The sequence below is a fragment of the Tenrec ecaudatus genome, chromosome 4 (genome assembly GCF_050624435.1).
Source record: "Tenrec ecaudatus isolate mTenEca1 chromosome 4, mTenEca1.hap1, whole genome shotgun sequence".
NCBI lineage: Eukaryota > Metazoa > Chordata > Mammalia > Afrosoricida > Tenrecidae > Tenrec > Tenrec ecaudatus.
The window spans coordinates 197,319,551-197,347,139 of NC_134533.1; the positions used below are offsets into that span (position 1 = coordinate 197,319,551).

At 46.1% G+C, this 27,589-nt stretch overlaps 1 protein-coding gene across 1 annotated transcript in view; it reads left to right on the top strand.

Moving 5' to 3' along the window:
• The window catches only part of NEK11 (NIMA related kinase 11), a 280,892-nt gene that overhangs the window by 93,380 nt on the left and 159,923 nt on the right, over positions 1-27,589 (top strand). The window contains exons 6-9 of the mRNA XM_075547896.1: positions 16,615-16,764; positions 16,856-16,934; positions 19,876-19,961; positions 22,507-22,626. Of these exons, the coding sequence (XP_075404011.1) occupies positions 16,615-16,764; positions 16,856-16,934; positions 19,876-19,961; positions 22,507-22,626 (435 nt within the window). The remainder of the gene's footprint in view (positions 1-16,614; positions 16,765-16,855; positions 16,935-19,875; positions 19,962-22,506; positions 22,627-27,589) is intronic.

Below are 27,589 nucleotides of genomic sequence, written 5' to 3' on the forward strand. Positions count from 1 at the left end.
CTGTGACTCCAGCAGGGTCGGACCAACAGCAGACGTGGCCTGGAATTTTCCTAAGGTCATTCCGAGGACGGAACCCACGGGTGGAGTTGACTCCGACTCTGAGCAACCCTGTCGGACAGAACAGAACTGCCCGATTTAGATTCTAAGCCTGTAAATCTTGATGGCAGCTGACCGTATCCCCTTTCTTTCGTCTAGCGGCTGGTGGATTTGGATCCTCGGCCTTTTGTTCAGCAGCTGGACATTTAGCCCACTGCTGCTACTCGCACTCCTGGACATCGTCACCCTCGTTCTTCGTCGTTGGCCAAGTTCAAGAGCGAAAATAAAAGGTCAAGATGTGCCTGGATAGGGAAGTTCCCCATCGACCCTGTCCTGTCAATGTGCTCTTCTGAGTCTTCATTGCTAATTTCTTTGCTTACTGGGTTTTTATCCCTGGATATCTTTTCCAATTTGCCTATCATGCCCCTCCCCCGAAGCCTCTAGAAAACCAATCAACTCAAATCCAAAACAAATGAAACCACAAAGTTATGTTCAGAAGAATGAGGCCTTTCATCTTTATGTTATTGAACATCTGTTATTGGCCCGGAGCGATGCAATGGCCTTTAGGCACAAAAGCAAAACTGGCACCATTTCTGCAGAAGAGTTTCGTTATTATGGGCATTTGAGTATATTCAAACACAGGGTATCTTAACATTTTAAGGTGACATGAAATATCAAGATATTACATCATGTCATTTGAAGGAGAGTGGCTGAAACTAAGAGGAGATGTTTTTGAAATTACATGTAGCAAGAAATCTGGTTCCCGTTGACATGTGTCTGTAGTTGTATGCCACAAAAAATGGATTATCTTCTAGAGCACAAAGACTAGAATCCAGAGAGAAAAGCATGGAATTTCCGTCTGCGGTGTAACTGTGTTATTTCTCTTTTTAATAATTGCTCCTAGTATCGCATAAAGAATTATGGGAACATCAGACAATATTGCTATGCTTCAGGGTTACGTAAAGTGCTATCTGTCTCCTGCAAAACTTAAAATAGCCCAAACCTCCCCAAATAAAAAAAATGCAGCAGGATTTTAATACATTGCTCTGAGCATTAGGTCAGCTCTCCTTGCAGAGATTATTAACTGTTCAGCAAGTACAAACGGAGGCTTCATCGTCGTCCTGACCTCAAATAACCACTTTATTATGAATGCGGTAATTACCTTGCTTGTATCGGAATCCAAATGGGCTTATCTGGTAATGAAATTTGTATTACCCACCCTGAAGTGGAAGGAATCTCGGAGAATGATTAATTATAGCGGCAGACCCATCCATCCGATGAGTAATCTTTGGGAGAGACACTCTTAAAAATGACGATGGGATGGGGCCGAGACCCCTGCGCCGAGCCTCCCTGTGTCGCGTGGGTTTATTATGGACCACGTTTGTGAGCGTGGAAAGACTCATGACTAGCCTGACAAGAGTCCTGCATCAGCACTGGTGGTTGAGCGGGGTACATTTATAACGCCTGGAGAACTGGGCCTGGTGCTCATTTGATGTTCATCTGTCAGAGTCTGCCCATGGATGAGCTCATCTTCCACCTGTCATCCGTGGCACCTTCCTGCATTATTTGTGCATCGCCATCAAGTGCCAGAAGCTTCTCTCTTTAAAGATGGACTCAGTTCCAAAAGTTTTAAAATGACTGTTTGAGAAGTTAGGATAATTTGGTTTAGGAAGGGCACTACTCTGAACACAGCGGGCATAGATAAGTCATTGCTGAACACTCCCACACACAGGAAAAATACAATATATGAATTGGGTTCCTAGGCCAGCGGTTAAAATTGATTTCACTTCTATAAGTAAGTCAAATCTATTCGGGAACACAAAGGACAGCTAGCCAAATAGCGGTAGTGTCATTAAACTGAGAGGAACTCGAATGGTTCCTGATCAGCCTTCGTTACTGAGAGGCGGACCAGATCACTCTTTGACCGTATGGCCCTTTTGTTTTGGATGGTGTATGTGGACAGAATGGCGGTGGGAACGTAGAGGGTGGAGCTCATGGGGCTGTTTGAGCAAGGTGTGTTGAGCGCTGAGGGAGCTCTGAGGGGTGTTTGAACATAGAAGGTGTTGAGCTCTGAGGGATTTGCTCTGAGATCTGGTCCAGAGGAGGGGTGGGCAGAGAAGAGCCAGAGGAGTGTGGGCGGAGGTGTCAGGATGGGGAGAGCTGCAGACTAACTCTTTGATATGGTCGTGCAGGAGCCGTGTCTCCCCAAGCCTGACTGTTAGAATTATACATGTCTTCCCTCTGGCGGTTGTTGAGAAACCATGGATTGGCCAAATGGGATGCCTTATTCTGTCAATCTGAGGGGAAGTAGGAGCGGAGTGTTAGCCCCGACTTTTCTTCTGCTCCTCTTAGCAAAGGGACACTGGCTTGTGCTAACATGCTTTTATTTTTAAAACCGAACATCTTGGCAAGTGTTACATCCCAGTCCCCACCCTTCATTGCTGCTCTGGAGTGGGCCTCTTTTCAGGGGGCTGTGTAGTTGAAACTAGTAATTCCCCAGGAGGTATCACTGGGGTTGACTCTCTCCAGTGTCAGGAGCAGGCATGTGACGGCAAGGGGCATGTCAGGTAAGGAAAGGTAAGGATAGCCGTAGGGAGGGCCTGTGTCTCTGATGGAAGAGACTTCTGGATGAGATCAGAAAGTCAAGCCATTCCCATTTTCCCTCTGGGGCATCTGACAGATCATATTTTCTAAAGATGGGTTTTGGGATATCATCCTGTCCACCTGTTCTGGTTTACAATGTGACGTTGACACTGCTCCTTTGGACAAGCGGGGTCTGTGGCCCCTCCCCTTGAATTTATGCAGACTGGGTCCCCTCATGGCAAAATTGATGCCGCATGGCTTCTGAGTTGAGGTCATAAATAGGTGACACAGCTCTGTCCTTGTCCCCTTGGGACCCTTGTTCTTAGAGCTCTGCCCACAAGACCTGCCCACAAGTACCGATTTCCATAGTTCCCCTCAATTCATTGTTTAGTGACAATGTTGATAGCTTGGAATCACTCGTGGTTTTTATGCCACATCTGCTAAATGCAAGAAATCAGAGCTTCATCCTGCTGGCACTGCCCCGAAAAACAGTTTACCAGGCAATCTAGCACCCTGACCCTTCCTCCCACCCCTGAGCTGGTTGCTCACAGAAAGAGAGAGACATTAAGACAAGAGTTCTGGTCTCTGTCACCCCATGCTCTTACAGTGTGATCCAAGGAGGTGGTAGGAAGTACCGGTTTAGTACAGTGGAGAGAGGGGGGTGATGAGCTACAGAGGGTCTGGATTGGGTCATCAGCCTGTTTTCTAGTGTAGCCGAAGCCTGCTGAGGGTGCTCAGGGACAGAGAGGATTGGATAAGATGCAGTTCGAGGGGGAGGACTCAGGTTTAGTAACTCAATGTGGTGGATGCTTCTGGACACAATAGGGAGCTGTGAGGAGGGGAGGAGAGAGACTGGGCACAAGAACCATTTGGCTGAGGCTCAAACACACCACTGTGAAGTTATCGTCAAATGTGGCTATCTGATTGAATGTGGGGGTTTCAAACATACCACTTTTTTGGAAACGCTACTTTGGTGTTGCCTAACTTTTGGACTCCAAGGGGAATTTTGAAGTAATTGTAAGTGGCTTCTTCTTTTTTTTTTACAAATTAACTGTTTATTTTGAATTAGATGGAGGCTTACAGACAGACAACAACTTTTGCATTCAGCAACTTATCAAGACTCCCTATGACTTGCTCTTGTTCCCTCCACTGACCCCCACCTTTTTTTTCTCTTCCCATCTTCTTGGATGCTGTCTTCCTTTCCACCCAAATGAACACCCGTCCAGCCCTAGCCAATTGCGTCCCCTTCCCTCCACCCACCTCCTGCCCTGGCAATCCTCAAAGTCCGTGTCTTTGGGCACGGGAACATTTTCTTTGGAGTAGAACTATGCTCCACAGGTTTTCCAATGGCTGGTTTGTACAATTAGATCCGCAGACGTGGGCTCGACCCTCCCATCTTTCATCGAGCCGTTGGACACGTCAACAACCCAGGGATCCCTTCCAGCAGGGCTCAGGAGCGTTTCGTTCCCATTTGACTCCCTGGCGGAGAATTCGTCTTTCCATCACCTTTACTCAGAACCACATTGCAATTCAACAACCTCTCCATGTGATTCCCACAGAGCTCCAGATCTTGTTACAATGTAACACAGCAGCAAGGCATGTTCTCCGTAGGACGTTCAACCAGATCACGTGGTCACAAACCCTGCCTTCCAGTCAAAGGCTTCAAGTCCATTGCGTCCTTCTGTTGCTTCTCACACAGACGGTGGGACTATGCAGGTGTTGTGCCAACCTGAAGCCCCCCCCCCCCCCACGCACACACATTCACTCATGGGTACTATAAGGTTTACGGGATGAAAAAAAATTGCACATGGGATTTTGGTTTTTCCCTCCAGATGCCCTGTCTTGTTTTAGCATGCGGGTTCCAGGAAGCTCTAGAAACCATCCCACTGCCGGTGAGTTGATTCCAACTCATCGTGACCGAGTAAGTCCAAGAAGACCAGCTCTGTAGGGTTTCTAAGGCTGTGAAAGTTTCCTGATGCAAACAACCTCCTTTATCTCCTGAGGTGCACTTGGTGGATTTGAACTACCAACCTCCCAATTAGGTAGCCCAACCCTTACTCACTGCTCCACGAGGATTCCTAACACAGCCTCTGCTTCCTCCCCCAATACTCAGAATCGATATTTAAAAAAATCCCTGGGCGATGTTGTTAGCTAGCTCTGAGTCAGAATGGACCCCCTAGCAGTGAGTTGGTGAGTTGAGAGAATCAAAGTTCCCAAGGCCCAAAGAGCACGCATTGCACTGGGGCAGGTGCTCTTTGTGGGGACCGGACAGATTTCAAAGGGTCACTTGAGTTACCTTGAGATAAGACAAAATCCAAGTTAAAAATTCCAATTTATTATCATCCCACACTTCAGGATTCCTCCTGGCAGCTTTGATTGACCTGAGCAGATGGCGTGTTTGCGGAGTTCAGATGTAATTTGCATCACACGCACCTGATCCCAGTCTGTCCTTTCTTTGCTGATGTTCCCTCACCCAGGGACGTATTTGCTTACCTCTTCACAGTTGACTGTATTCTGGACAACCAAAGGAATGCAATGAACAAACTTCCCGTGAAAAACCCAATTTCACTTGTTTTTTTTCTCCCCGCCTGTCCCCAACCCCTCCCTTGCCAAATGCTTTTGGTGTTGCCAGAATTAAGACCTGGGAGTAGTGAAGAAGGAGACCGTGTTCCCAGAAGGATGGAAGTGATGAGTTTGAGTTTGCATAATGATTCCCATGTAGGAATATACAGATGGAAGTTGGAGGAAATGAGAGCCATAGGTACATAGATATAGACTTTACCCCAAGAGATCATGTATGTATATGAGACGAATTTGAAAACTTGTCACAGGATAAGCAAAAGTCCTTTCCCAAAGTGGCTCGGTCATGTCTGTCAGCAAATTGCCTCAGATCTGTTACTGGCAAACATTTCAGGAAGGTGCACCGGGACCAAAGCAGCCCCATCTCACAAGTTCTGGCTTGATTCAGTCTTCTCCAGGTGCTCAAGCGGAGCCCAGACCAGTATCATTAGATCGAAGGAAAGCAGATAATTGGAAAAGAAAGTGATCTCTCTGTCGCTGAGGGCATTTCCAAAGAGAGGAGTCCTGTATTGAAACGAATTCATTACCGAACCAGGCCCTAGACATAATTGTTCCGTAGTCTGTTTAACCAGGTAATTGCACATCTTTTTAAAGCCCTCAAGACGGCATCAAAGGTGGCTCAGGTAGAGGCATGTCTGTAAAATCAGTTTGATTTAATGGTCAATTGACTGCTTAATAGACCTGGAGCCCCCGTCCCCTCCATACAACAGGAAGACAAAATTGATGCTGCAAAAGGAAAATGAGGTGGAAATGCGTGTGAAGAAGCAAACGTGCTTGCATTCTGGCCCCTTTCCCCCAGTCTCCTGGCCCGCGAGCCCTGTGCCTGCAGGGGTCTCTTGCCCTGCATGGCTTGCTGTCCGAGGCGCCAGGGATCTTTGGGGGTGAAATGGGGTTCCAGATCAGGCCTGCGGTGGGCTTGGGAAATCAGTCCCCCTGCATGGAAAACTTCTATCAGGGTGAGCCACGATTTCCAAATCCAGAAAACCCTCTTTAAAAAGCAAGCAAACCAAAAACCAGCCTCACTGACTTCTCATTGATTCTGATGCTTAGTGACCCCCCAGAGCAGGGTTGAACTTGCCCTGCTGGGTTTCTGAGAGGGCACCTACCTCTTCCATTATGCCCCCAGGGCTTCTTACTGGATGGGCACCACGGTCCATGGGAGCTCCTCAAATATGGGGTTCTTCATTTTGTTTCCTCACTGATAGTCTGGGATTTTAGAGAGAGTACATGTGTGTAGTCCTCTGTAGCTCTGCTACTCTGTGATTATGAGAAAAAATTATTTAGATGTGAATTAGATTCTCCTTGTGGGAAATAGTTAAGTATAACAGGGCAGCACGGAGCACACAAGGGGGCTTCAGAAAGTTTGTGGGAAAATCGCAATGGGAGATTTTCCATGAAATTTTGAAGACCCTTCACCTTTGATACACATCAGCATCAGTCCCCATGAAAGTGTTTGGTTTAATCTTAGGCCTGTACTTAGAAGTAATATATATGCTTCCTCTCTCTTTTCTAAAGAAAGCATTTTTGTATCACACGCCTGGCTGTTCTGAGAGTGTACTTCTATTTTGTGCTGGATTTTAATTGTGTTTCTCTGTGACTAATAATGTAAGACATCTTATGATTTTCCACTTACTGTTCTGCTGCAAGTCTTTTGCCCATTTTCTCAACCGGCTTCTCTGCTTTTTCCTGCTGGCTTAGAGAAAATCTATTTCACCTATTCTGCATTGACGCCAATTCATGGGGATTTGGCTTGTGAATCGCTCTCCCCTTACTGAATTGTCCTTTTTTCATTCTCCTGGTGAGAATGCCATAGAGTAGGAGGTAACTTGTTTGCCTGCTAACCACAAAGTCAGTAGTTTGAACCAGTCAGTTGCCCCATGGGAGAAAGATGAGGTTTTCTGCTCCTGTTAAGATTGATCACTTTGGAAACCCACTGTGTCCTTGACTAGAGAAACAAATTCAGAGACAGTCATCTGTGTCTCAAAAAAAGCTTTATATCAAAGAGCAATTGTACATTGAGAAAACATCCCATCCCAGTCCAGATCAAGTCCATAAATCCAATATTCGCCCATATGCCCGATACCAATCTATAAATTCCTCTTCAGACTCACGCAGCACTTACAATTACCTCAAATTTAGGAAGATCACAGGCCAGTGGGTGGAAAGTCTTGTGGATCCAGTGGCAGTGGAAGCATCTCAGTGCTGACAGGGGTCTCCATGTGGTTCCTCCAGCTCCCAGGGCTCTAGTACTCCATGTGTCTCATCAGCAAGCTTTTCTAGCAGGGATTGAGTGTGTATCTGGTCTCCAGTGAGCTATTTGTATCTGTACCGCCTCCAAACAAGGTCATCAAGTTGCGACCTGATTGACAGGCTAGACTTCAACTCTCCACAATTGACAGCAGATTATGTAGCTGCTGCCACATTGACGGGGGCAGTCCGACTCTGTTCCCTAGGGTTGCTATGAGGAGCAAATGATTTGATGGCAGTGAATTTTTTAACAGTATCTTTCCCTGAACAAAGTTCATAATTCAAATGAGATTTACTTTATAAGTTTGTCACTTTATTGTTAATGATTCTTTGGGTCTTATTTAAACATCTGCTTACCCAAACATCGGGAAGAGATTCTCCTGTTGTCTTTTTTAAAACTTATAGTTTAATCTTTTTCTTTTTTTTCCCCACCAGTTTAATTTTTTTCATCTAAGTCTGCTTGTAATTGGATTATCTTTAAGGTGTGAGATGAGGGGGGGGTGTCCAGATATATTTTTCCCCATATAGATATTCAGTTGGTGCCAGATAATTTATTGAAGTGACCACCTCTTATTCTACTGCAGTACAATGTCACCTTAGCATTACTCAGCTGATTGGATATGCGCTGATCTGTTTCACAGCCATCTATTTTATTTCATTGTTCTATTTTTATTATTTGCCAATATCACACAATAATAATAAGTACTTGGTAATATTAAACATTCATATTTGTTCTTCAGTTGTCTTGGTTATCTCAGTTCCTTTACAGTTCCATGTACGTTTCATAAACAGCCTGTCAATTTCTATAAAAAGTTTCCTAGGATTTTGATTAGTATTACCTCCTTTTTCCTTGATTTCCCTCAGAAATATATGACAGTTGATAGTGTAGACTTTTGCATATCTTTCCTTACGTTTAGCCATAGGTCTTTGATGTTTTGTGATGCAATGTAAATGACGCCCCCCCTCCCCCACTTTTAAATGTATTTTTTGCTGGCTTATAGAAATGACCTTTGTATTCAGCAACCTTGCTTGCCACTTTCTCACTAATATATTGTAGATTCTTTTTGATTTTATACGTACATAATCATGTTATCTCAGAATAATGGAAGGTTAGTAGCTTCTTTTCAAATCTTCGTGTATTTTATTACTTTTTCTGGGTGCATCTTCAAATAATAGAAGTGGTAGGAGTGGACGTTCTTATCTCATTTCTGATCTCAGACAAAAAGCTCCTAACATTTCATCAGTAAGAATATTTGCTATACATGCTTATGGTTTTTAAAATACCAGATTGGGGAAGTTCCTCTCCATTCCCAGTGTGCTAAGAATTTTCTTCTATTTTCCAACAAGCAAGGATTAACATTACCCTAACCTTATTTCTGCATCTATCAAAATGATAATGAGTCTTCTCTTTCAATTTTGAAATATTAAATCAACTCTCAATTCTTAAAATAATATCTACTTGATTTTGAGCATATTATTTTTAAAATATGATCCATTTTATGTGTGCATTGCTCTTATCTGTTTGGATTCTAAATCTATATTCAATGTAAAAATTAACTGGTTAAAAAAAGAAAGAAAAATTAATTAGTAATTTCCTTTTTATGTAATATCTTTGTTATAGTTTAGTCTCAAGTGTGTGCTTAAAAAAAAATCTTTGTTTAATAGATAAAGGACCATTCAGGCTTTCTTGGGTCAGTTTGAGAGCCCTGGGGGTCTAGTGGGTTATGAGTTTGGCTGTTAATCCCAAGGTTAGCAGTTCCAAACCACCAGCTGCAACTGAGGGAGAAAGAGGAAGCTTTCTCCTCCTGTGAAGAATCACAGTCTCAGAAACCTACAGAAGCAGTTCTACCCTGCCCTAGAGAGTCCTAATGAGTCCTAATTGATCACCTTGATGGCGGTGAGTTTTGAGTTTGTGTCAGCTTGGCAAGTTGTGCTCACGAAACAGGCTCATTTCCTCCAATTGACAAGCTTATGGGAGTAATGATGCTTAAAATATCATCTTAATACTTTTTAATATATGGGCAATCTATAGATATGTACTTTCCCCAATTTTGTTGTTGTTAGTCTGTATTGTCATTTTGTTGTTGTTGCTGTGTGCCATAGAGTGAATATTGACTTGCTCACCACCCTGTCTATCTGAGGGACAGAGTAAGACTGTCTCACTGCATGTCCAAGGCTGCCATCCTCATAGGAGAAGATTGCTAGATGTTTTCCCGCATGGAGATGCTGGGTGGATTCCAACCACCCACCTCTTAACTAGCAGCCAAATGCTTACCCACTGGGCCACCAGAGTTTGTTGGCCTTGCTCCAAACCCCAACCAAAGTCATTGTCACCGAGTCAATGCCAACTTATAGCAGCCCTCTAGAACTGCCCAGTAGAACTGCCCTTGTGAGTCTCTGAGACTGTAACTCTGCATGGGTAGACAAAAACCCGGCTTTCTCCCTTTGTCTTGCTAGAAGTCTGTTAAATATATTTACCTGTGTATTGATCTGCTCTTTGTCTGATGTTTGTTTCTCTAGCATTAATTTCTGAGTTTTCGTTTCCGTCCTTCTACATTATTTGGTGTGACTTGCTCTTTTTCTCTAGCTTCTCAAAATAGCTGAGAACATTTTCAACTTTTTTTCTTTTTTTTTTTAAATCATTTTATTGGGGGCTCATACAACTCATCACAATCCATTCAGATCTCTCTTTCTAATGTTGTTGTTGTTGTTATTGTTATTGTTGTTGTTGTTGTTGGGTTCCAACCCAGAGCAACCCTGTGCGGAACAGAACAAAACTCTGCCCGGCCCTAATGGATCTTATTGTTGAGCCCATTGCTGCAGCCATTGTGTCATTCCATGTCCTTGAGGGCTGCCTCTCTTTGGCTGCCCCTCCACTTCACCAAGCATGCTGCCCTCCTCCAGGGGCTGGTCTCTCCTGACAACATGTCCAAGTAGGTAAGATGACGTCTCTCCATTCTTGCGTCTAAGGAGCGCTCTGGCCGTGCTTCTTCCAAGATGGACTTGTTTGTCCTTTTAGCAGCTCATGGTGCTCTCAATAGGCTTCTTTTCTAATATGTACGTGCAAGCTACCAACTTTCCTATAAGCCCCCCTCCCCTGCTCTTTTGAGTTTCCAAAGAGGTAATTTTGATAGATTTTCTTCTATTTTTAAAAACAGTCTTATTGGCACTGACTCCACATATCACACCATTCAGTAGTTCCTTCATGACAAGAAGAATTGTACAATCATCACCACAATAAATTTTAGAACATTTTGCCCCCTCCCTGCAACCTCATGGTTAAATCGCTTTTAACTTGAGCTGTGTACTCATCATCAGTCTTAGAAAGTGCTCCCTCTCCCCTCCCACATACACCATTTGCTCCCAGAACCCCCTCACTGTCCCTATCCCTCAGCCCTACCATTCCTAGAAACTCAGTTATCTCTAAAGGGCCCCACCTTTTTTTTTCCTGTATAAACCTTAATCTACCTTCATTTAATAAGATTTTGTATCTTGTGGTAGTTAGGTAATCTGGTGTCAACTTGTGGAAGGGTGGAGTCTAGCGTGTCAATCAGGTTGCAGCTTGATGACCTCATTTGGAGGTGCCATAGAGATCAATAGCTCCCTGGAGGTGGGACACACAGACACTCCCTGTGAGACATTCCTATTGAGAAGACACATGGAGCTATGCTAGAGCCCTGGAACTGAAGGAGCCATGCGGAGACCCCTGCCAGTGCTGAGATGCTTACACCACCACTGGATCCACAAGCCTTTCCACCCATTGACCTTTGATCTTCCTGCGTTTGGCATCATTGCATGTGTTGCATGAGTCTGAAGAGGAATTTATAGATTGGTATCGGACATGAGCTAATATCGGACTTGTGGACTTGATCTGGTCTGGGCTGGGATTTTTTCTCAATATTCAATTGCTCTTGTATATAAAGCTCTTTCTTATACACATATGAATGTCTATGAACTTGTTTTTCTAGTCTACCCAGACTAACCCATATCTTAATTAGCATCCAGATGATTAGTTTTATTTCTTTTGCACTATTTCTGTCCGACATTCTTTTTGATTTTCACAAGGTATATTTGTATCGTCTTGTAGAGTTAACATTCACTCAGACAGAGTCACAGACTTGCTTGTTTTCAGTGTATTTGCTCCTTGCATCCCCTCTTTGTGTCTGGGATAATTTTTCTTCCATTTTAAGAAGTTCCCTGTAGGAGTTCTTTTTGTGCTTTCCTGGAAACGAATTCTCTCGATTTTTGTTTGTCTCAAAGTCTCTGTAGTTCATCTTCATTTGAAGTAGAAATGTTCTGGATGTAGCAAAGTGCCGTGGGGCCTCCATTTGCTGATGCAGCAGGACTCCAATGAAAAGAGACAGCTGGACACTTCTCCTCACAGTCAGAAGTTAGAAAGTACGAAGCATGAGCCTAGGAAAATTGAAAGTCACCAAAAATGAAATAGAACACATCAGGATTGATATTCTAGGCTTCACTGAGCTGGGAGGGACTTATCTGGGCCCTTTTGAATCAGACAAGCATGTGGTTTCCTGTGCTGGAAATGACAAATTCAAGAGAATTTGGTGTCACATTAATTACCAAAAAGAGCATTACAAGAACTCTCTCGAAGTACAATGTTGTACATGATAGGATAACATCTATGCATCTACAAGAAAGACCAATGAATACAGCGATTGTTTACATGTATGCACTTTAAGTCAAGGCTTCTTGATTTCAGAGGCATTTGTGCAAACAGAACAAAGGAATACAGCAAGCTTTGTAATCCGGAAAGGTGTGCGTGAGGGTTGTGCCCTCTCACCATACTTGCTCAATCTGGATGCTGAGCAAATCCCCAGAGAAGCTGGATTATATGAAGAAGACTGCAGCATCGAGATTGGAGGAGAGCTTATTAACGACTTGTGATAGGCAGATGACAGACACACCTGACTTGCTGAAAGTGACGAGGACCAGAAGGAATTGCTGACAAAGATCCAGGATTGCAGCCTTCAATATTTTTTACTGCTTAATTTGAAGGAAACCCAACTCCTCACACACAACTGGACCAATAGGCGACATTGTGACAAACCGAGTGAGGATTGACGCTGTGAAGGATTTCATCTTGCTTGAATCAAGTCAGTGCTCATGGAAGCAGTCCTGTGATCAAACACAGATCTGCAAGAGCTCCACCTCCACGCTCACTCTACAGGAAGACGGCTTAACGGAATGTGGAAATGATCAAACAATGTCAGCTGCAAGTAGACATTTGAAGACAATTAAACGTGGCTGCCGCAGTCCATAGACAGGGAGCTTCTAGAAATTCAAGCTGGCTTCAGAAGGGGACATAGAAGAAGGGATGGTATTGATGGCATCAGATGTTCTTGGCGGAAAAAAGAAAATACGGATACTTGTGTTTCGTTGCCTATGCAAAGATATTCAGCTGTGTGGATCATAACAAACCATGGATAATCTTGTGAAGAATCACGATTCCAGAACACTTGGTGGTGCCCAAGCTGAACCTGTCCACAGACCAAGACGCAAACCGCTTGAACAGAATACTGCCTGGTTTAAAATCATGGCTTAAAAATCAGGAAAGGTGCGTGTCAGAGTTGTTTCCTTTCACCGTACGACTCAATTTGTGTGCTGAGCAAATCATATGAGATTCTGAACTATAAAGATTCTGAACTATGCACAGTACCTGGATTGGAAGGAGTCTTACTAGCAACGTGTGATATGCAGATGACACAACTCAACATGCTTAAAGGGAAGAGGATTTGAAGGGCTGACATTGAAGGACTTACTGATTGACTTGCTACTCCCAGTGACTTTTCCCTAATAGGTCGAGGTAACAAACTTGGGGAAGATGCCAATTTTAATAAACGATTCCACTGTGAGTGATTGCCGTCCTGCTGGATATAAAGTGAGCCACCTCAGAAGCAGGAGGGAGGATCTCAGTACCAGCGAGAGCCAGAAGGAGAGCGCATCCTCTGGGCCCTGAGAACCCTGTGCAGTGAGCCTCCGTGACCCAGGAAGGCAGCTTTGGCCCCAGAGGAGTGACCGAAGAGCAGCAGCAGAGCCAGGAGCCAGAGCTTGAGACAGGCAGTGGACTTCCCAAATTAAAAAAAAAAAAGTTTAAGTACAAATAAAAACTTTCATGAAAACCCCATGAGAAGGTTGAGTCGTGTACATAGGTATTGATCTATCTACCATTCTGGGTACCAGAAAGAATTCAGGGAGATGTTAAAAGTCTCATATAATACAACTTACAAGGTTACTTACAAAGACTGCATCCTTCCGTATGGATTACAACGCAGTGTAAAGAAGAGCAAAATCCTCACGACTGTACCGATAGCATGATAAATGGAGAACAGACTGAAGTTATTTCCTTATATTTGGATCCCCAATCAATGCTCATGGAAGCAGTACTCAAGAAATCAAATGACGCATTGCATTGGGCAAATCTTCCACACCAGGCCTCTTTCCAATGCGAAAGCAGACATTTCACTTTAGAACCGATACAAGCCATGCTATTTACAAATGGCTCATGCATGCAAAAGTTGGTTAATGACTAAGGGAGACTGTAGAAGAATTGATGCCTTTGAATCATGAGATTGGAAAAGAATATTGAAAGTGCCTTCGACTGCCAGAAGAACAACCGGGTCTGTCTTGGAGGAAGTACTTCCTAGAAGTCAAGGTGGTTAGACATAGTTGAATTTACTTTGGACACATTAGCAGCAGAGACCAGCCCCTGGAGAAGGACATCCTGCTTGGTCAGCGAAAAAGGAGGACGATGAGCTGACCCCATGACTGCATCAGTGGGCTTCAGCAGAACAAGTGTGAGGATGGCGCTTCCCTCCCTTGTATGTGGATCGCCATGAGTAAGAGCTAACTCAGTGCCATCTGGCAACAGCATGGAATTCTATGTGTTCTGTGCGATCCCAGCTATACCCCTTCATAATAGTCTTGTAGATGGGTGTGCTTTTGGGGGCCTCCACTAGTTTTTAAAGTTATAATGTTTAATATCAATATCATTTAGTTTCTCCTTGATATAGCTCTGTTACGATCAAATGCCATTGTACCTAGGGGGAAAATGAATTCAAGAGTAACTTGAGTAAGTTGCCATTTACAACCCAGGTGATCTAGGCAAAGTAATTTAACTTCTCTGGTCCTGTAATCCTTCTTGATACCAAGGGGCAAAAGTGTAATATCAGCTTTACAGCTTTGGGTAGTTTGGAAACATGGCTAAAACATGTGTAAGTGCCTTGGAAAAAATGTGAAGTACTAATCATGTTGACATCTTTTGTTATTGTTATTATTTACTGGAACTGAAATATTCTCCATGCATATATGCAGACTTCTTTTACAGATAAGCAATTTCATGAAAAGGTTAGAACAGTGTTCATATACATGTGTGTGTATGTATCCACCCCTGCTGGTACCAGAAAGAATTAAAATTTACGTAAAATACAGCTTATCAGGTTAATCACAACTCATCCCTAACCTTTTATAATGCATTGAATTATTTAATATGGCTCTTCTCGTCATCACTCAGTGACTGCCACCAAGAGACTCTTCCTTGATGTGTCTAAGTAAGAAAGTCGGGGAGCATCATGATTGCCATAGACAATTAAGTTGTGAGTGATTGCCACCTTGCTGGGGATAACATGAACCATCTCCAAAGCAGGAGGGGGATCTCATTACCAGCAAGAGCCAGAAGTGGAGCAAGGTCTCTGGACCCTGAGGTCCCTGTGCCATGAGCCTCCTTGATGCAGGAGACAGCTCTGACACCAGAGGAGTGGCAGAGGAGCAGCAGCAGAGCCAGGAGCCAGAGCATGAGGCAGGCAGTGAACTGCCCAGCCCACAGAGCAAGTAAAGCTGAGGGCTTGGGACAGGAAGTGGGGTGCCATTGGGCATTGGGCATTTAATTCAGGGAGCTAAGTTTGGCTGACCTACAAGCTGGAGCAGCACGCTTTCAGGTTGCATTTTAGAATGGAGGAGCGTTTAGCAACGGCCCTGAGAGAGCTTTATAACATGGCCTGACTGAACCACTGTATCCCGAGCATTTCTCACGTGGACGGTAGCCTGTTACCTTCCGTTATAAGCTCCATAATTGTGAGCATTGTCTGTGTGTTCTGTGTAGCCATTGCAATGAATTATAGAACCCAGAAGAAAAATAGAATGTTCAGTGGGAGACAGAGCAGGCAAAGTAGAGCATACGGCCTGAGAGTGCAACTTTCAAGCAACTGATAGAAGATAGTCAGAATGCCCATGTGAGAACATAAATACACTCTTCAGGAAAGTATAGCTCTTTTCTGAATACTAAGACCAGGCAAGAATTTCTTCTCATTTTTCTTTAAAAGATTTTCTGTTGGTTTAGAGGTGACTGATTTGCATGGTCAATCTAAATCAGCGTTGGGTTAATGTAGAATTTTAATATTCTGTTTTATACCCCAAAGGAAAATGATGCATTTTAATGGGAGCTGCAAGTAGCTGCTCTTTCACCTAATTGCAAATGGCTTATATTCAGAAACCTCATAAAGAATGCCAGCTTCCTTCTCGTGATGCTTGCATACACATTAGAGGCAGGGTTAGGCTGATAAACCAAAATTTGGTTTTGTATTTATGATATTAACCGAGTTGCTTTAGGGTAACAGGATTTGGTTTCCTTCTATTTTCCCTCCGCAGAAGTTAATTTTAAAAACAGCCCTATATTGACCAAATATTTAAATGCCTGCTGTGTACTTCGGACATGTTACCAAGAGAGACCAAGCCGTGGAAAGAGGACATCATGATTCATAGTGGGGCAGCACGGTGGCTGCCAGGATGGTCTCAAACATCCTCATGGGGAGGGTGGCCAGGGCCTGCTGGTGTTTCATTCTGTTGTACACAGGGTCGCTCTGAGTCGGGGCTTGTACACTGGCACCTAAGGACAACCACAGCATGTGCAGGCATATTGGTTGGTTGGTTTGCTCTCCTTCCACCCTGCTCCCTCAGACGTTCCTTTTGTGTTTTCAAAGCCACCCTGCCTGTAACTGGCCACGAGCAGAAGGAAGCGCAGCTTAAACCGCAGCGGAGGGCGGTGGTTCACAGGCAGAGTCGCAACAGCTGAGGTCTGCAACGAGGGACAAACTTCACCTAGAGCCACGTTCCGGTTTCAGTTGTCTCTCTCTCTCTCTCTCTCGTCTTCAGGTCCCTGGCTTGCATTTTATATGAGATGTGCTGCATGAGGCATGCATTCTCTGGCTCCAATTTCCTGTCCGTCGTGTTGAAAATTGTGGAAGGCGACACGCCTTCTCTCCCTGAGAGCTATCCAAGGGAACTAAATGCCATCATGCAAAGGTATGGCGAATTGCTGCATCCCCGCAAAGCGGCACCGGGGTGGACCTCGGTTTCAACTCCCAAGAACATTCATTCTCTTTCCTCCTTACAGCATGTTGAACAAGAGCCCTTCACTGAGACCATCTGCCATGGAGATTTTAAAAGTCCCTTACGTTGAGGGGCAACTGCAGGTACTTAAAAGGAAAGAGATATCGAGAACCAAGGGTTAGCATGCAGGCGCGTGTCCTAGACGATGGAGAGAATGCGGAGGGAGTAAGATGCGTGAGGAACCAGTCAGAAAGGAGAAACAGGATTAAGAAGGAGCTGAGGGCAGTGTTCGTCACCACAAGCTCTTTGCCAAAGAAGCTGCGTGACCCCCCACTTCCTGGGTGTCACTGGAGAAGTTAGGCGTGTGATCTTTTTGTGTGTCTAAACTCAATTTCTACCCTGGGGACTCTTGGCTTGCAGGTCCCTTCTCAAATCTTTATCAAGGTATCCCCGTTAGGACAGGGAGGAATGAGCCCTGGTGGCTTAGGCGCGACTCTCTGGGCTGCTACCCCAAGATCAACGGTTTGAAACCACCCACTGCCCTGAGAGAGGAAAACGAGGCTTTCTCGTCCCATTACGAGTGACAGCCTCGGAACCCCAGGGGACGTTCCATTCCAACCCTCTGGGGTGCGGATGAGTTGGAATCGACCCAAAGGAAGTGAGTTTGGTTTTGTTCTTGAGGGCAAGGATGTAAAGGTGTACCAGGACTCCTTCCAAAGTCCGAGAGTTGCATTTGCTGGGCTGCTCATTGTACCGCTCTGCCCTGTTTTTCATTGGCTGGCTGAGCTATTTATTATTGTTATTTTGGTAGATCAGAAAAGTGACATAGGGAGTCTTTCTTGGGTGACAAGAAAAGAGAAAGGGCTCTCCTCTGAGAAACTAAAAAAAGAGAAAAAGTCAGCCTTTTAAGACACACCTCCCTCATGGAATTTTCCTCTAATTTTGTGAGTGACTCCGAGGACCCCGGTCGGCATTCAGTGACCTTAACATTTCTGTATGCCTTTCCATGAGCAGGGCAAGTCCTAAACCCAAGGGAAACCAGGATGGCGTCTTGCATTTGTTAGTTCAGTGCGGGGGTGGGGGTGGTCTTTGGGTTGTTTTTGGGGTGCCATTGCGTCAGCCCCGACTCCCAGCGACCTTGTGCACGGCAGAGGGAAACCCATCCCGGTCCTGCACCGTCCTCCTAGCCGCTGTCGTGTGTTTCCACCGCCTTGCAACCTCGGCCTCAGCTCCCAGCGCTGCTGCAGCGACCGCTCTGTCCCTTTTCGGAAGAGTGTCCCAGGCTTTTGTTGTAGAAGCAGCTCGCCAGGTCTTTCTTCCTAGTCTCTCGTCGTCTGGCCAGGCCACTGAAACCTGTCCACCGTGTGTAACGGCTGGTATTTGAAATACCGGTCGCCTAGCTTCCAGCATCACAGCAACAACCTGCGAGTCACCGCAATACCCCGAGCTGACAGGCGTGTGGGGGCCATGCCAGGCCGGGGCACCACCATGAAAGGCCCTGATAGGCTGCCTGCACTTGTCCTTGGGGGAGAGTCTGCGCAATAGCTTTTTGGTGCGTTGGGCACGACGTCGCCTCGCCAGCCACTCTCCCAGCGGTTGTTCCCAAAGCCAGTGAATGGCTTTGACTGAAAGCAATGGCCCGTGACTGAAAGCACTGGAGAGAAAGCAAGCAGGAAGGGATACACATAGAGAAGGGGCAGGGTCTTAGTGGCCATTGGAGGCGTAACCCGAAACCCGAAACCCACTGCTGTCAAAATCAGTCCAGGACTTGGAGGGACCTGCCGGACACAAGGTTACCAAAAGCTTCCTGGAAGCCAAAAACGTTTTATCGTTCTCCTGAGGAATGCCTGGTGGGTTTGAACTGGCGACCTAGAGGCTAGCCCCTCCGTGGTGACATTTCAATATCCTTGAGACAGATGAGAAGAAGTCAGCCACGTGGGGAGCCTCATGTGAGTTGCAACATAGAAAAGAGCCCGCGCCCAGCCCCTGGGTTACATCATGTTTCTTGGAAGTCGACACGAGGAGGGTCTTATGCAAGAGGGGACCACCAGGGGCGTTACTGAGGAAGGGGAGCAAAGCTCAGTGCCAGGAGGGGTGGTGGGCTCCGGGTTCTTCTCCAAAAGAGATGACGAAAATCACTGCCAAGGAGCCGATTCCCCAAACGGGAGAAATATATCTACCCGTGGGTTTCCGAGACTTTCAGTCTCATCTCTATCCCGAGGAGCGGAGAGTGGTCTCAAACTGATGACTTGGCGGTTAGCAGCCCAACCTATCATGCACTGCACCACCCGGGTGTCTTCTGGTTCTTCTCCAAAGGGACTCCATGGGCTCTGCAGAGACCAGGCTGAGCAGGGTGAGTGATTCACTCCAAGTAAAATAATTTAAGAGGATACCAAAAAAACAGTACTCGGTGAGCATGACAAATCCTTCCTTTCATACCATACTTTCTTAAAAATAAAGATATCCCACCGCAACGGTGAACAAAATGTCCACAGTAGAGACCAGATGGGGCAGTGCCAGGATAGGAGGGCGCTATCGAGGTAGACTTGTGCATGGGCTGGATTAGAACTTTCGAGTTTCCTGTTTCTGGTGCATTGGGGGCATTCTGTTTGAGCCTCTGTCACAGTGCTGTCAGATCTACTGATCTTGGTGATTGAGTTTTTTGAGACCCCCTTACGTTCTGTTCCTGAGGTTAGTGCTTCACTCGCCTCACCCTGCCTAGTCCTGATGCGGCCGCAGGACACCCATTGGCCAACACAGGAGAATGGGCAAAGGCCTGCCCCATCCCTGAGTACCAGGGCCAGAGAGAGCCAGCAGTGAGAGCCATGAAATAATGGTGTCCCATGGGGTAGGCGGGAGGGAGCCGCATCCAGCAGGACCTTGTTCCATAAGCTACCATGTAATTTTATGTAAGCCTTTCTAAAGGGGAAAAAGTTACCCAGAGCTTGGTTTTCAGGCTGGCTCCCACCACCCCTGGTCAATAATACCTTAAATCAGCCAAGGCACGTGGGCATTTTAAACCCTTACATCCCCGATGAGGATCCCTCCCTTAAGGTTTGTCTAGGCTGTTGCTCTGTTTTTCAGCACCTGGTGTGTACGTATTCGAAAAGGACTCTGGAAGACGCAAATTTGAATTGTCAAAAGGAGGCTGCTCATATAATTAATGTCGTGTAAGTAATTGCTTTGTTTTTAAAAAACCCACCAAGCATAAATGTTAAATGTGTTCTCTTTAAAAATCTCTTAGTGCTAAAGCTGACTGCAGGAAGTGCCCTAGAATTCACTGAAGCCTTGCCAAAAAATTAAGGAGCGTCAATAACCTCGCCTTCCAAAGCCCTCTGCCCCAGGTGGTAGCAAATTAAAGTCATAAAAGTTTAAACCGACGCACAGCTTACAGATCTGCAGGGTGCTCAGCAGTTGCTGTGTAACTATACGGAGGAATTAATATCTCAGACGTTCAATGAGGTTCATTCTAATGGACCTTCCAGAGGAAGCAGACATGGCTTTCATGGGTTTGTATACCAGGACCTGGCCACAAGGTTGGGTCAAAGCCAGACTTGAGCTGACAGGAACATGCTAGGATCTGAGAGCCCCTAGAGCCCCATTATAAAAGTGTCTTCAAAGTTTGATATCCCGGAAGATATCAGAAGACCCGGATGGAGCCACAGCCTTCCAGGTAGAAGGCCCTGGAGGTGCTGAGGCTTGATGCTTGTGGGCCACCTGGGATTATTACATGAACCCAAGGCTCAGACGTTCACGTCTGAACTCAGTTGGACAGAACCGGAACCTGAAGGACCTTCTGACCTTGTTGAATGCATGCTCTCCTGCTAAAACATATTTTCCCTCAGTGGGTAATTTGGCGCGTTCTTCCTCATGACCTCGTCTTTTTTTGGTTGCTAGTTATAACTTGAAGAAAACCGTGGATTACTTATTTCATTTTCCTTTATCCCTCGAGAACAGAAACTTCTAGACTGCAGGACAAATTCTGCCTTTTATTGTACACCTTGCTTGGGAGCCCGTTTGACTCATGCTGTTCATGGTGGGCTGCATGCTAAGACCCAGTTGCTCAGAGGGCAGTTCGTGTTATGAAATATTGTTCTCAAGTGGCCCCTCTTTTATTTCCGAGAGCTAGGGCTTTGTCTTTAAGGAGATCTATTTTGATCTTAGAAGATACGGAATGGCTATTCCTGCAGACTGTATAGTTCCTGCAGGCCCTTAGCTGGGCAGTACTCCTAAGGGCCCAGGAATTGTCCCTACAATGGTTCTTGAAATTTCCTCCCCATGTTTCTTATGGAGGCGGTTTGTTCTGAAAGGTAATCTATAGGACCAGGACTCAACCAAGCCTGGACCAGAAATGCATGCCGTTGAGAATATGATTGCAGCCTCTCAGTGCGCGGTTATTTTCAGTCACATTTCTCTTGATGCAGAAAAGACATTTTAAAATAACATCAGCTAATGTGACTTCAGGAGGTTTGGTGATATAATGGTTATGAGTTGGGCTGCTAGTCTTGAGGTCAGCAGTTCGAAACCACCAGCTGCTCCATGGGAAAAAGACGAGGCTTTCTTTTCCTGGAAAGGGTTACAGACTTAGAACCCCATGGGGACAGTTCTACTCTGTCTTGTGGGGTGGCCATGAGCCAGAATCAACTTAATGGCAGCGAGTTTGGGTCTGGGGAGAAGGTGATTTGGATAATAGCCATATTCTTGACTCTGCCAAAGCGCATTTCCTAAATGAGCTCATTTGAACTCCCAGCAACCTGTGAGGGACATGCATCGTGTTTCTTCTTTTTCAGTCTGAGAGAGGTTGGCTTACCTGCCCAAAGGCATCGAACTTATAACTGTGGAGCTGGGATTTGAACCCGAGAGCATTACTAACCATATGACCAATCACTGCCCCCCAATGCTACCATCAAAACACTGTACTATATAAAGTTTTAAAAAACCCCAAAAGCCAAACTTACTGCCATCAGGTCGATGCCGACTCATAGCAACCCTATCGGACGGGATAGAACTGCCCCCTCTGAGTTTCCAAGACTATGACTTTTTAATGAGGGTAGAAAGCCCCATCTTTTTGCCTCAGAGAGGCTGATGGCTTCAAACCGCTGACCCTGCAGTTAGCAGCCCTGTGCGTAACCACGATGCTATCAGGGCATGCAGTAAAATCCCACTTGAAAACTGCTAAAACTGTGTAAGCTTTTCGTGCACCAGGAGCTGCACCTGCGTTATCCTGTAGGATACTCCCATTTGCCCCCTCTTTGTGGAAGAGCAAAGTGAGGTTCAGATGCGCTTACCCGCCACCGTGGGGCTTGAGCATGGTGGGGGTTTGACTGAAGCCTGTCAGGCTCCATAGGCCGTGTGCCCGTCCCTCGGTTGACTTGCTCTGCCAGTTGACTTCCTCAGTCATTTGAGCTCCTTATTTGTCTTACATTATGAAAAACACTCACAGGCGATGGAATGAGCCAACATTAGGAGCATGCGTAACCTGCTTTTAAACAAAATTCTCATTTGAAAAATATTGCCAATTTACTAGAGTCCTGGTTGGCTCATTACCTACCCAGAGTTTATTAGTTTTGTTTGTTTGTTTATTTATTTTCTGCCTGGCCTGTCTCAAGATGTTCTCCCCCCCCCTCTCTATCCTCTTGTGATGCTTCTGTGAAATTTCATTTTTCGGAGCAAGTTGGGGATGCGTTGCAGGTGGGGAAACTTTATGATTTATAGGCGAAGGAAGACTCACCCCCAGACCCTGCGGGAGCTGTCCAAAGAGCAGAGCGCGCCGCCGAGGGAAAGGATGCGGCTGAGGAAGCTCCAGACAGCTGATGAGAAGGCCCGGAAGCTGAAGTGAGCTGCCTTTTCCTTTGGCACCCCACCCCTTCCTTGGCTGCTTCCCAGGGCGCTCAAGAAATTGACTCCAGAGAGGCGGAAAGCACTCTAAGAAATGAAAATGGGCCCGGTCATGTATTTATTGCTTCCGCATGTACTTATTCACTCCTTTCCCCAAGACAAGACACTGGTCCATGATGGTTATTAAATGCCAGGCACGGTTAGCATCCGGCTTCCAGTCTTGTGTGAGGGAAAGACGGACTCTTTGGGAGGTTACTAGTGATGAAAATAAGAGTCTCTCTCCAAATGGTACTGTATCGTTGCCTGGAAAGAGGGTGAGAATGAGGCTTCGAGACCCCACTGCCATTGCCCTCCACTCAGCAAGAGGCCCGCCCAGGTGGTCATCCTTGCGGAGGAGCGAGCACTGAGGCCAGGAGCTGGGAGGCAGTGCTGCGTTCGGGGGAGAGAAGCCTTTCAGAAAGTCTGCTGGTGGGAGCCACTGGCCGTTGGAGTATTTACAGGAGGAAGGGCACAAGAGCCCAAACTCTGCCCCAGACTGATGGGAGCATATGATCCACTTTCCTAAGGTGCCTCCTCCTTCCTGACCCTGCCAGCTTTCTTGGTAGCTTAGAAGGCCCAACCCAGAACTTGAGAGAGAGAAGAGATTTAACATGGGAGCCTGTTGTTGGTGTATCTGAGAAATGAGCATCTTGGTGAGCCAAGTGAGACTCAGGGAGATGCGTTCCTCCTCACAAACGCTCTCTGTAGTCACCGCGGGGAGAGGATGTCCCTCAGTGAGAATCACAGGCAGGGGCTGGGCTGGGCTGGGCTGGGCAATGTCCAGCTACCATCTCCGAGGTGGGGAAGGAGGGTATTTGTTGACAGGTGCTTTGGTAAAAACACTCTCACCACAGCCAGTCCCCAAGCTACGACTAGGCTATCATTGGCGTGCAGTTGGGAACAGATGTGCACACCCGCTCTTGGGAGCAGAAGTGAGAGGGTGTCAGCTTGAGTTTGCCTGAGAAAAGGCACATCAATTGCTGGGGCAACTGCAGCAACTCCCAGTCCCTGCTGTGCTCTATTCCCAAATATGTTTCTAACTCTCCCGAAATGGCAGTATTTCTAGAGGACTATGATCCATATCATTGGCTAAAGATAAAAAGACTATCAAATTTCTGACAGGGAAAACTCTCCAGACAATTTGATCATCTGTGCATACATTGGAAATTATCGTTCACATTAAAACTGTTTTCCTTGGGCTTCTGAATGACACTTAGCATATTTTTCTCATCAAAAGGCAACGGTTTTAGAATAAAGTTTGGTCGTCTTTTATGACTGGATTGCACTGGGATCAAGTTTTTATAAATGGTCTCTTTTAGAATTTGAGAGAAACTGTGTGTTTTAGTCCAGAAAGTGATTCAGTCAGCAAGAGGGTTAGAATGTACCCATTTTACAGATGAGAAAATCAGACTGAAAGAATGTTCAGTGACATTTCAAAAAGGTGCATTCTAGATGGTCACAAGAGCCCCAACCCTTCACCCAGTTTAGTAGCAGGTACAGTACTTTCAACTCAACAAAAGATCTACAGGGGGCAAAACTCCCAATTCACAGCCAAGCCATAGTCTTTTCCATAAACAGGTCTCTATGTTGCTTGCTCATTGGTTGTTCATTCAGAAACAGTGGTTGAGTTGTTACCTAGTACACATCAGGGAGGATGTCAGGTAAGGGGACACACCCCTGCCATCACACTCAGAGAACAGGGTCAATGCTGTCGAATGCGGCTGCTGCAGTTTTGGAGTTCCACAGATGAACAAGGAGCCAGGGTGTCGGCGGGCGCTTTAAAGAGAAGGGTAGAGCCCCTCCCTACCTCCACACAGCACTTACTCTGGACCTGCCCATGGGCGTGGCCTGCCAGCACTTCTCTCTGCTCGCTGGAATAGGGCTCCCACTTTAGCCACAGATGATCTAGAGGCGGTGTTAGATGGTTGGACTTATTTGTCTCCGTTCACTTGAAATTTGCAGAAAGCTTGCGGGAGGAAAGCAAGAAGAGACTAATCCACAGATGCAAGCATCAGGCTCGCGGCCCTTCCAGCAGCCAGGTGTCCATGCGCGCCAAGTAAGGACCCTCTCATTTTATATGTGACACCCCAGTCCTTTCTTGTTGCACATTCTTCGGATTCCTGGGGTCCAGTGGGTAGGGAAAGGGGCACAGTAGGGGTCCAAAAGAAGCCAGCCCTAGGTGGAGAGCAAATGTTTTGAGAATGATGAGGGCAATGAATGTACAAATGTGCTTTACACAATTGATGTATGTATGGATTTTGATAAGAGTTGTATGAGCCCCTAATAAAACGATTTTTAAAATAAAATAAATAGCAAAGAAAGAAAGGAAGAAAGAAAAGCCAGCCCAACTTTGCCCAATTCCAGAGAGGATCTTCTGGGATTCACTTGTTGGTCAATGGTTAGTAACACCGGCAATCCACAGCAGCTGGACCTAGAGTTAGAGCCGCTGCTTGATTAGCCCAATACACAATGAGTACCCAGCCCTGGGGGTGCTGTGGGTATGCTGTGGAATGTCTTAATTAACCTTCTCTAATTGACCTCTCTAGTTTCTAGTGGCCATTGCAATAGCTAGCTAAAATTCAGACAAAAGTCAGGATGAAAGGCTTTATTAAGGAAGTTAACAGGTTGCAAGGCTAATGAGAAATGCTCAGGGCTGAGTTGTTTATCAGGACTTGGTACAAAGTTTCAGGTCTGCGAATGCCCCAAGGGCAAACTACTCTGCTCTAAGCCTCCACCTGAAGGCATTCAGCTTAACCTTCACGGGTCACCAAGCCCAGCTCCTTGCAATCAGTGCGCAGAGGTCCCCCCACTCCAGTAGGCCTCAGCCCAGAGGCACTCATCCCCACTTCTGTGAGTCACCAAGTCCAACTTCAAAAGGGCCAGAGGCAGAGGTCCCCCATTCCACAAACCAGCTTCTTGCCCCAAAGCATTCATCTTAACTTGCTCCATGGGTTAGTGAGGCTGTTATTCTGGTCCATGCCTTGGATCCTGGATCTGCTGCCGCTCCTCTATGGATGCCTGTATCACTGTTCTCTGGCTCCAGGAGGCTCCCTATGCGGGGACCACGGATCCAGAGGACATGCTCCATTCCTAGCCCTGGCTGGTAATGAGGTCCACCCCTTGTTTCTCCGTGGGCTCATTTTATGTGCAGCAGGATGGCATTTCTAGGAATCTTCTTCACAGTTACCCACACTAGAATCCTATCAGTATCTTTCCCCACCTTCTGAGTAGACCCTTCCTGACAAAGGTCATTTGGTGGGAGTTACATGGTGCAATTGAATTTCACCCAGACATAATAATCTGCTCTCCACCCCGGGCTGTATCTTATTTACGCACATGTGACCTGGCAGGATGCTTCCAGGAGGCATTGGCCTCCTACTCATCTCTCTCAGCCAGGCTTTTTCCAAGGAGAGTCTTCGTTGTTGTTGTTAGGTGCCATTCAGTTGGCTCTGATGCACCGGGACCCTATACACAACAGAACGAAACATTGCATGATCCTGTGCCATCTTCACAATTTCTCCTGTGCCTGAGTCCATTCAGGACACTTGTCAATCAGTTTGACGTACTGTGTTGGCTTGTGTGTTGCTGAGATGCTAGAAGCGATGTCACTAGTATTTCAAATGCTAGCAGGCCACCAAAGAAAAATAAGTTTCAGCAGTTTCCGGACTAGGAACAGACAGCGAAGAAGGACTTAGAAGGAGTTGTCTCCCACTGTGGCTGAAGAAGCCACTGGAAACCTTACGCATGGTTTCAAAGCACGGTCAGACAGGACACTCTCGGAACACTTTTCTTTCTCCTATCAGCTGTAGCATATAATTCCTTACAGCCAGGGTAGCCATTAAACAGAACATGACCCGATCCTCACCCTCTACTAAAGCCAGATCCCAGTCTCACCCTTTTCCTATTCCTTAGCAAATGATGAGACCGAGGCCACAGGCCTATGGCATCTACAGCTGTAATACATCACCTAAGCTACTGTAGCTGGAAGGGCCGTATTCACGGGGTATAATTCAAGCTGCTAACTACAAGATCATCAGTTCAAAACCACTAGCCACTCCACAGGGGAAAGCTGAGGCTTTCATCCTGTAAAGATTTGCAGCCTTGGAAACTCACCGGGCAGTTCTGTTCTGCTCTGCTCTGCCCTGCAGGGCTGCGCTGAGTTGGAATGGCCTCGATGGCAGTGGGCTCTGTTTGAGTGGTTACTGCGAGCAAGAGTACCTCCTGCTTAGTCTTCCCTTTCCATCTCTCACCCACGTCAGACATTCACTGTCCATTGTGCTCGTTAATAAATGAAATCCAAACCCATTGCTGTCCAGTCAGGTCCGACTTATGGGGACTCCACTGGGTCAGAGTCGAGCTGCTCCGTGGGGTTTGCTTGGCTGTAATTTCCACGGAAGCAGGTTACTGGACCTTTTCTCCTCTGGTGCCACTAGTTAGTTTCCAACCACCAACAATAAGTTAATAATCCGATCCTCATACTACCACAGAGTCGACCCTGACCCATAGCCACCGCGTCTAGGGTTTCAGTGGCCATCGATCTGTATGGGAAAAGATAGACTCATTGTTTTCCCTTGGAGCAGCCGGGGTGAACTTTAGGTGAGCTGCCCCCTCATTTAGCCAGCAGTGCTACCAGCACTCCTTGCTCACTGCTATCCAGTCCATCCCAGTCCATAGCAACCCTGCAGGACCGAGTAGAGCAGCCCCTTTGGGATTCTGGGCTTCAAGGAGCGGAGAGCGTCCTCTCTCTCCCTCAGAGCCGCTGGTGGTTAGACTGCTGTCCATGAGCTTAACAGCCCAACACAGGACCAGGGCTCCTCCCCTGAGAGCAAATGCTTTTCCCATCCAGGGATCCATTGCGTTCATGACCCCATTCCGACATTGAACTATCATAGATTTCCACCAACTAATAGGGTTGTTGAGC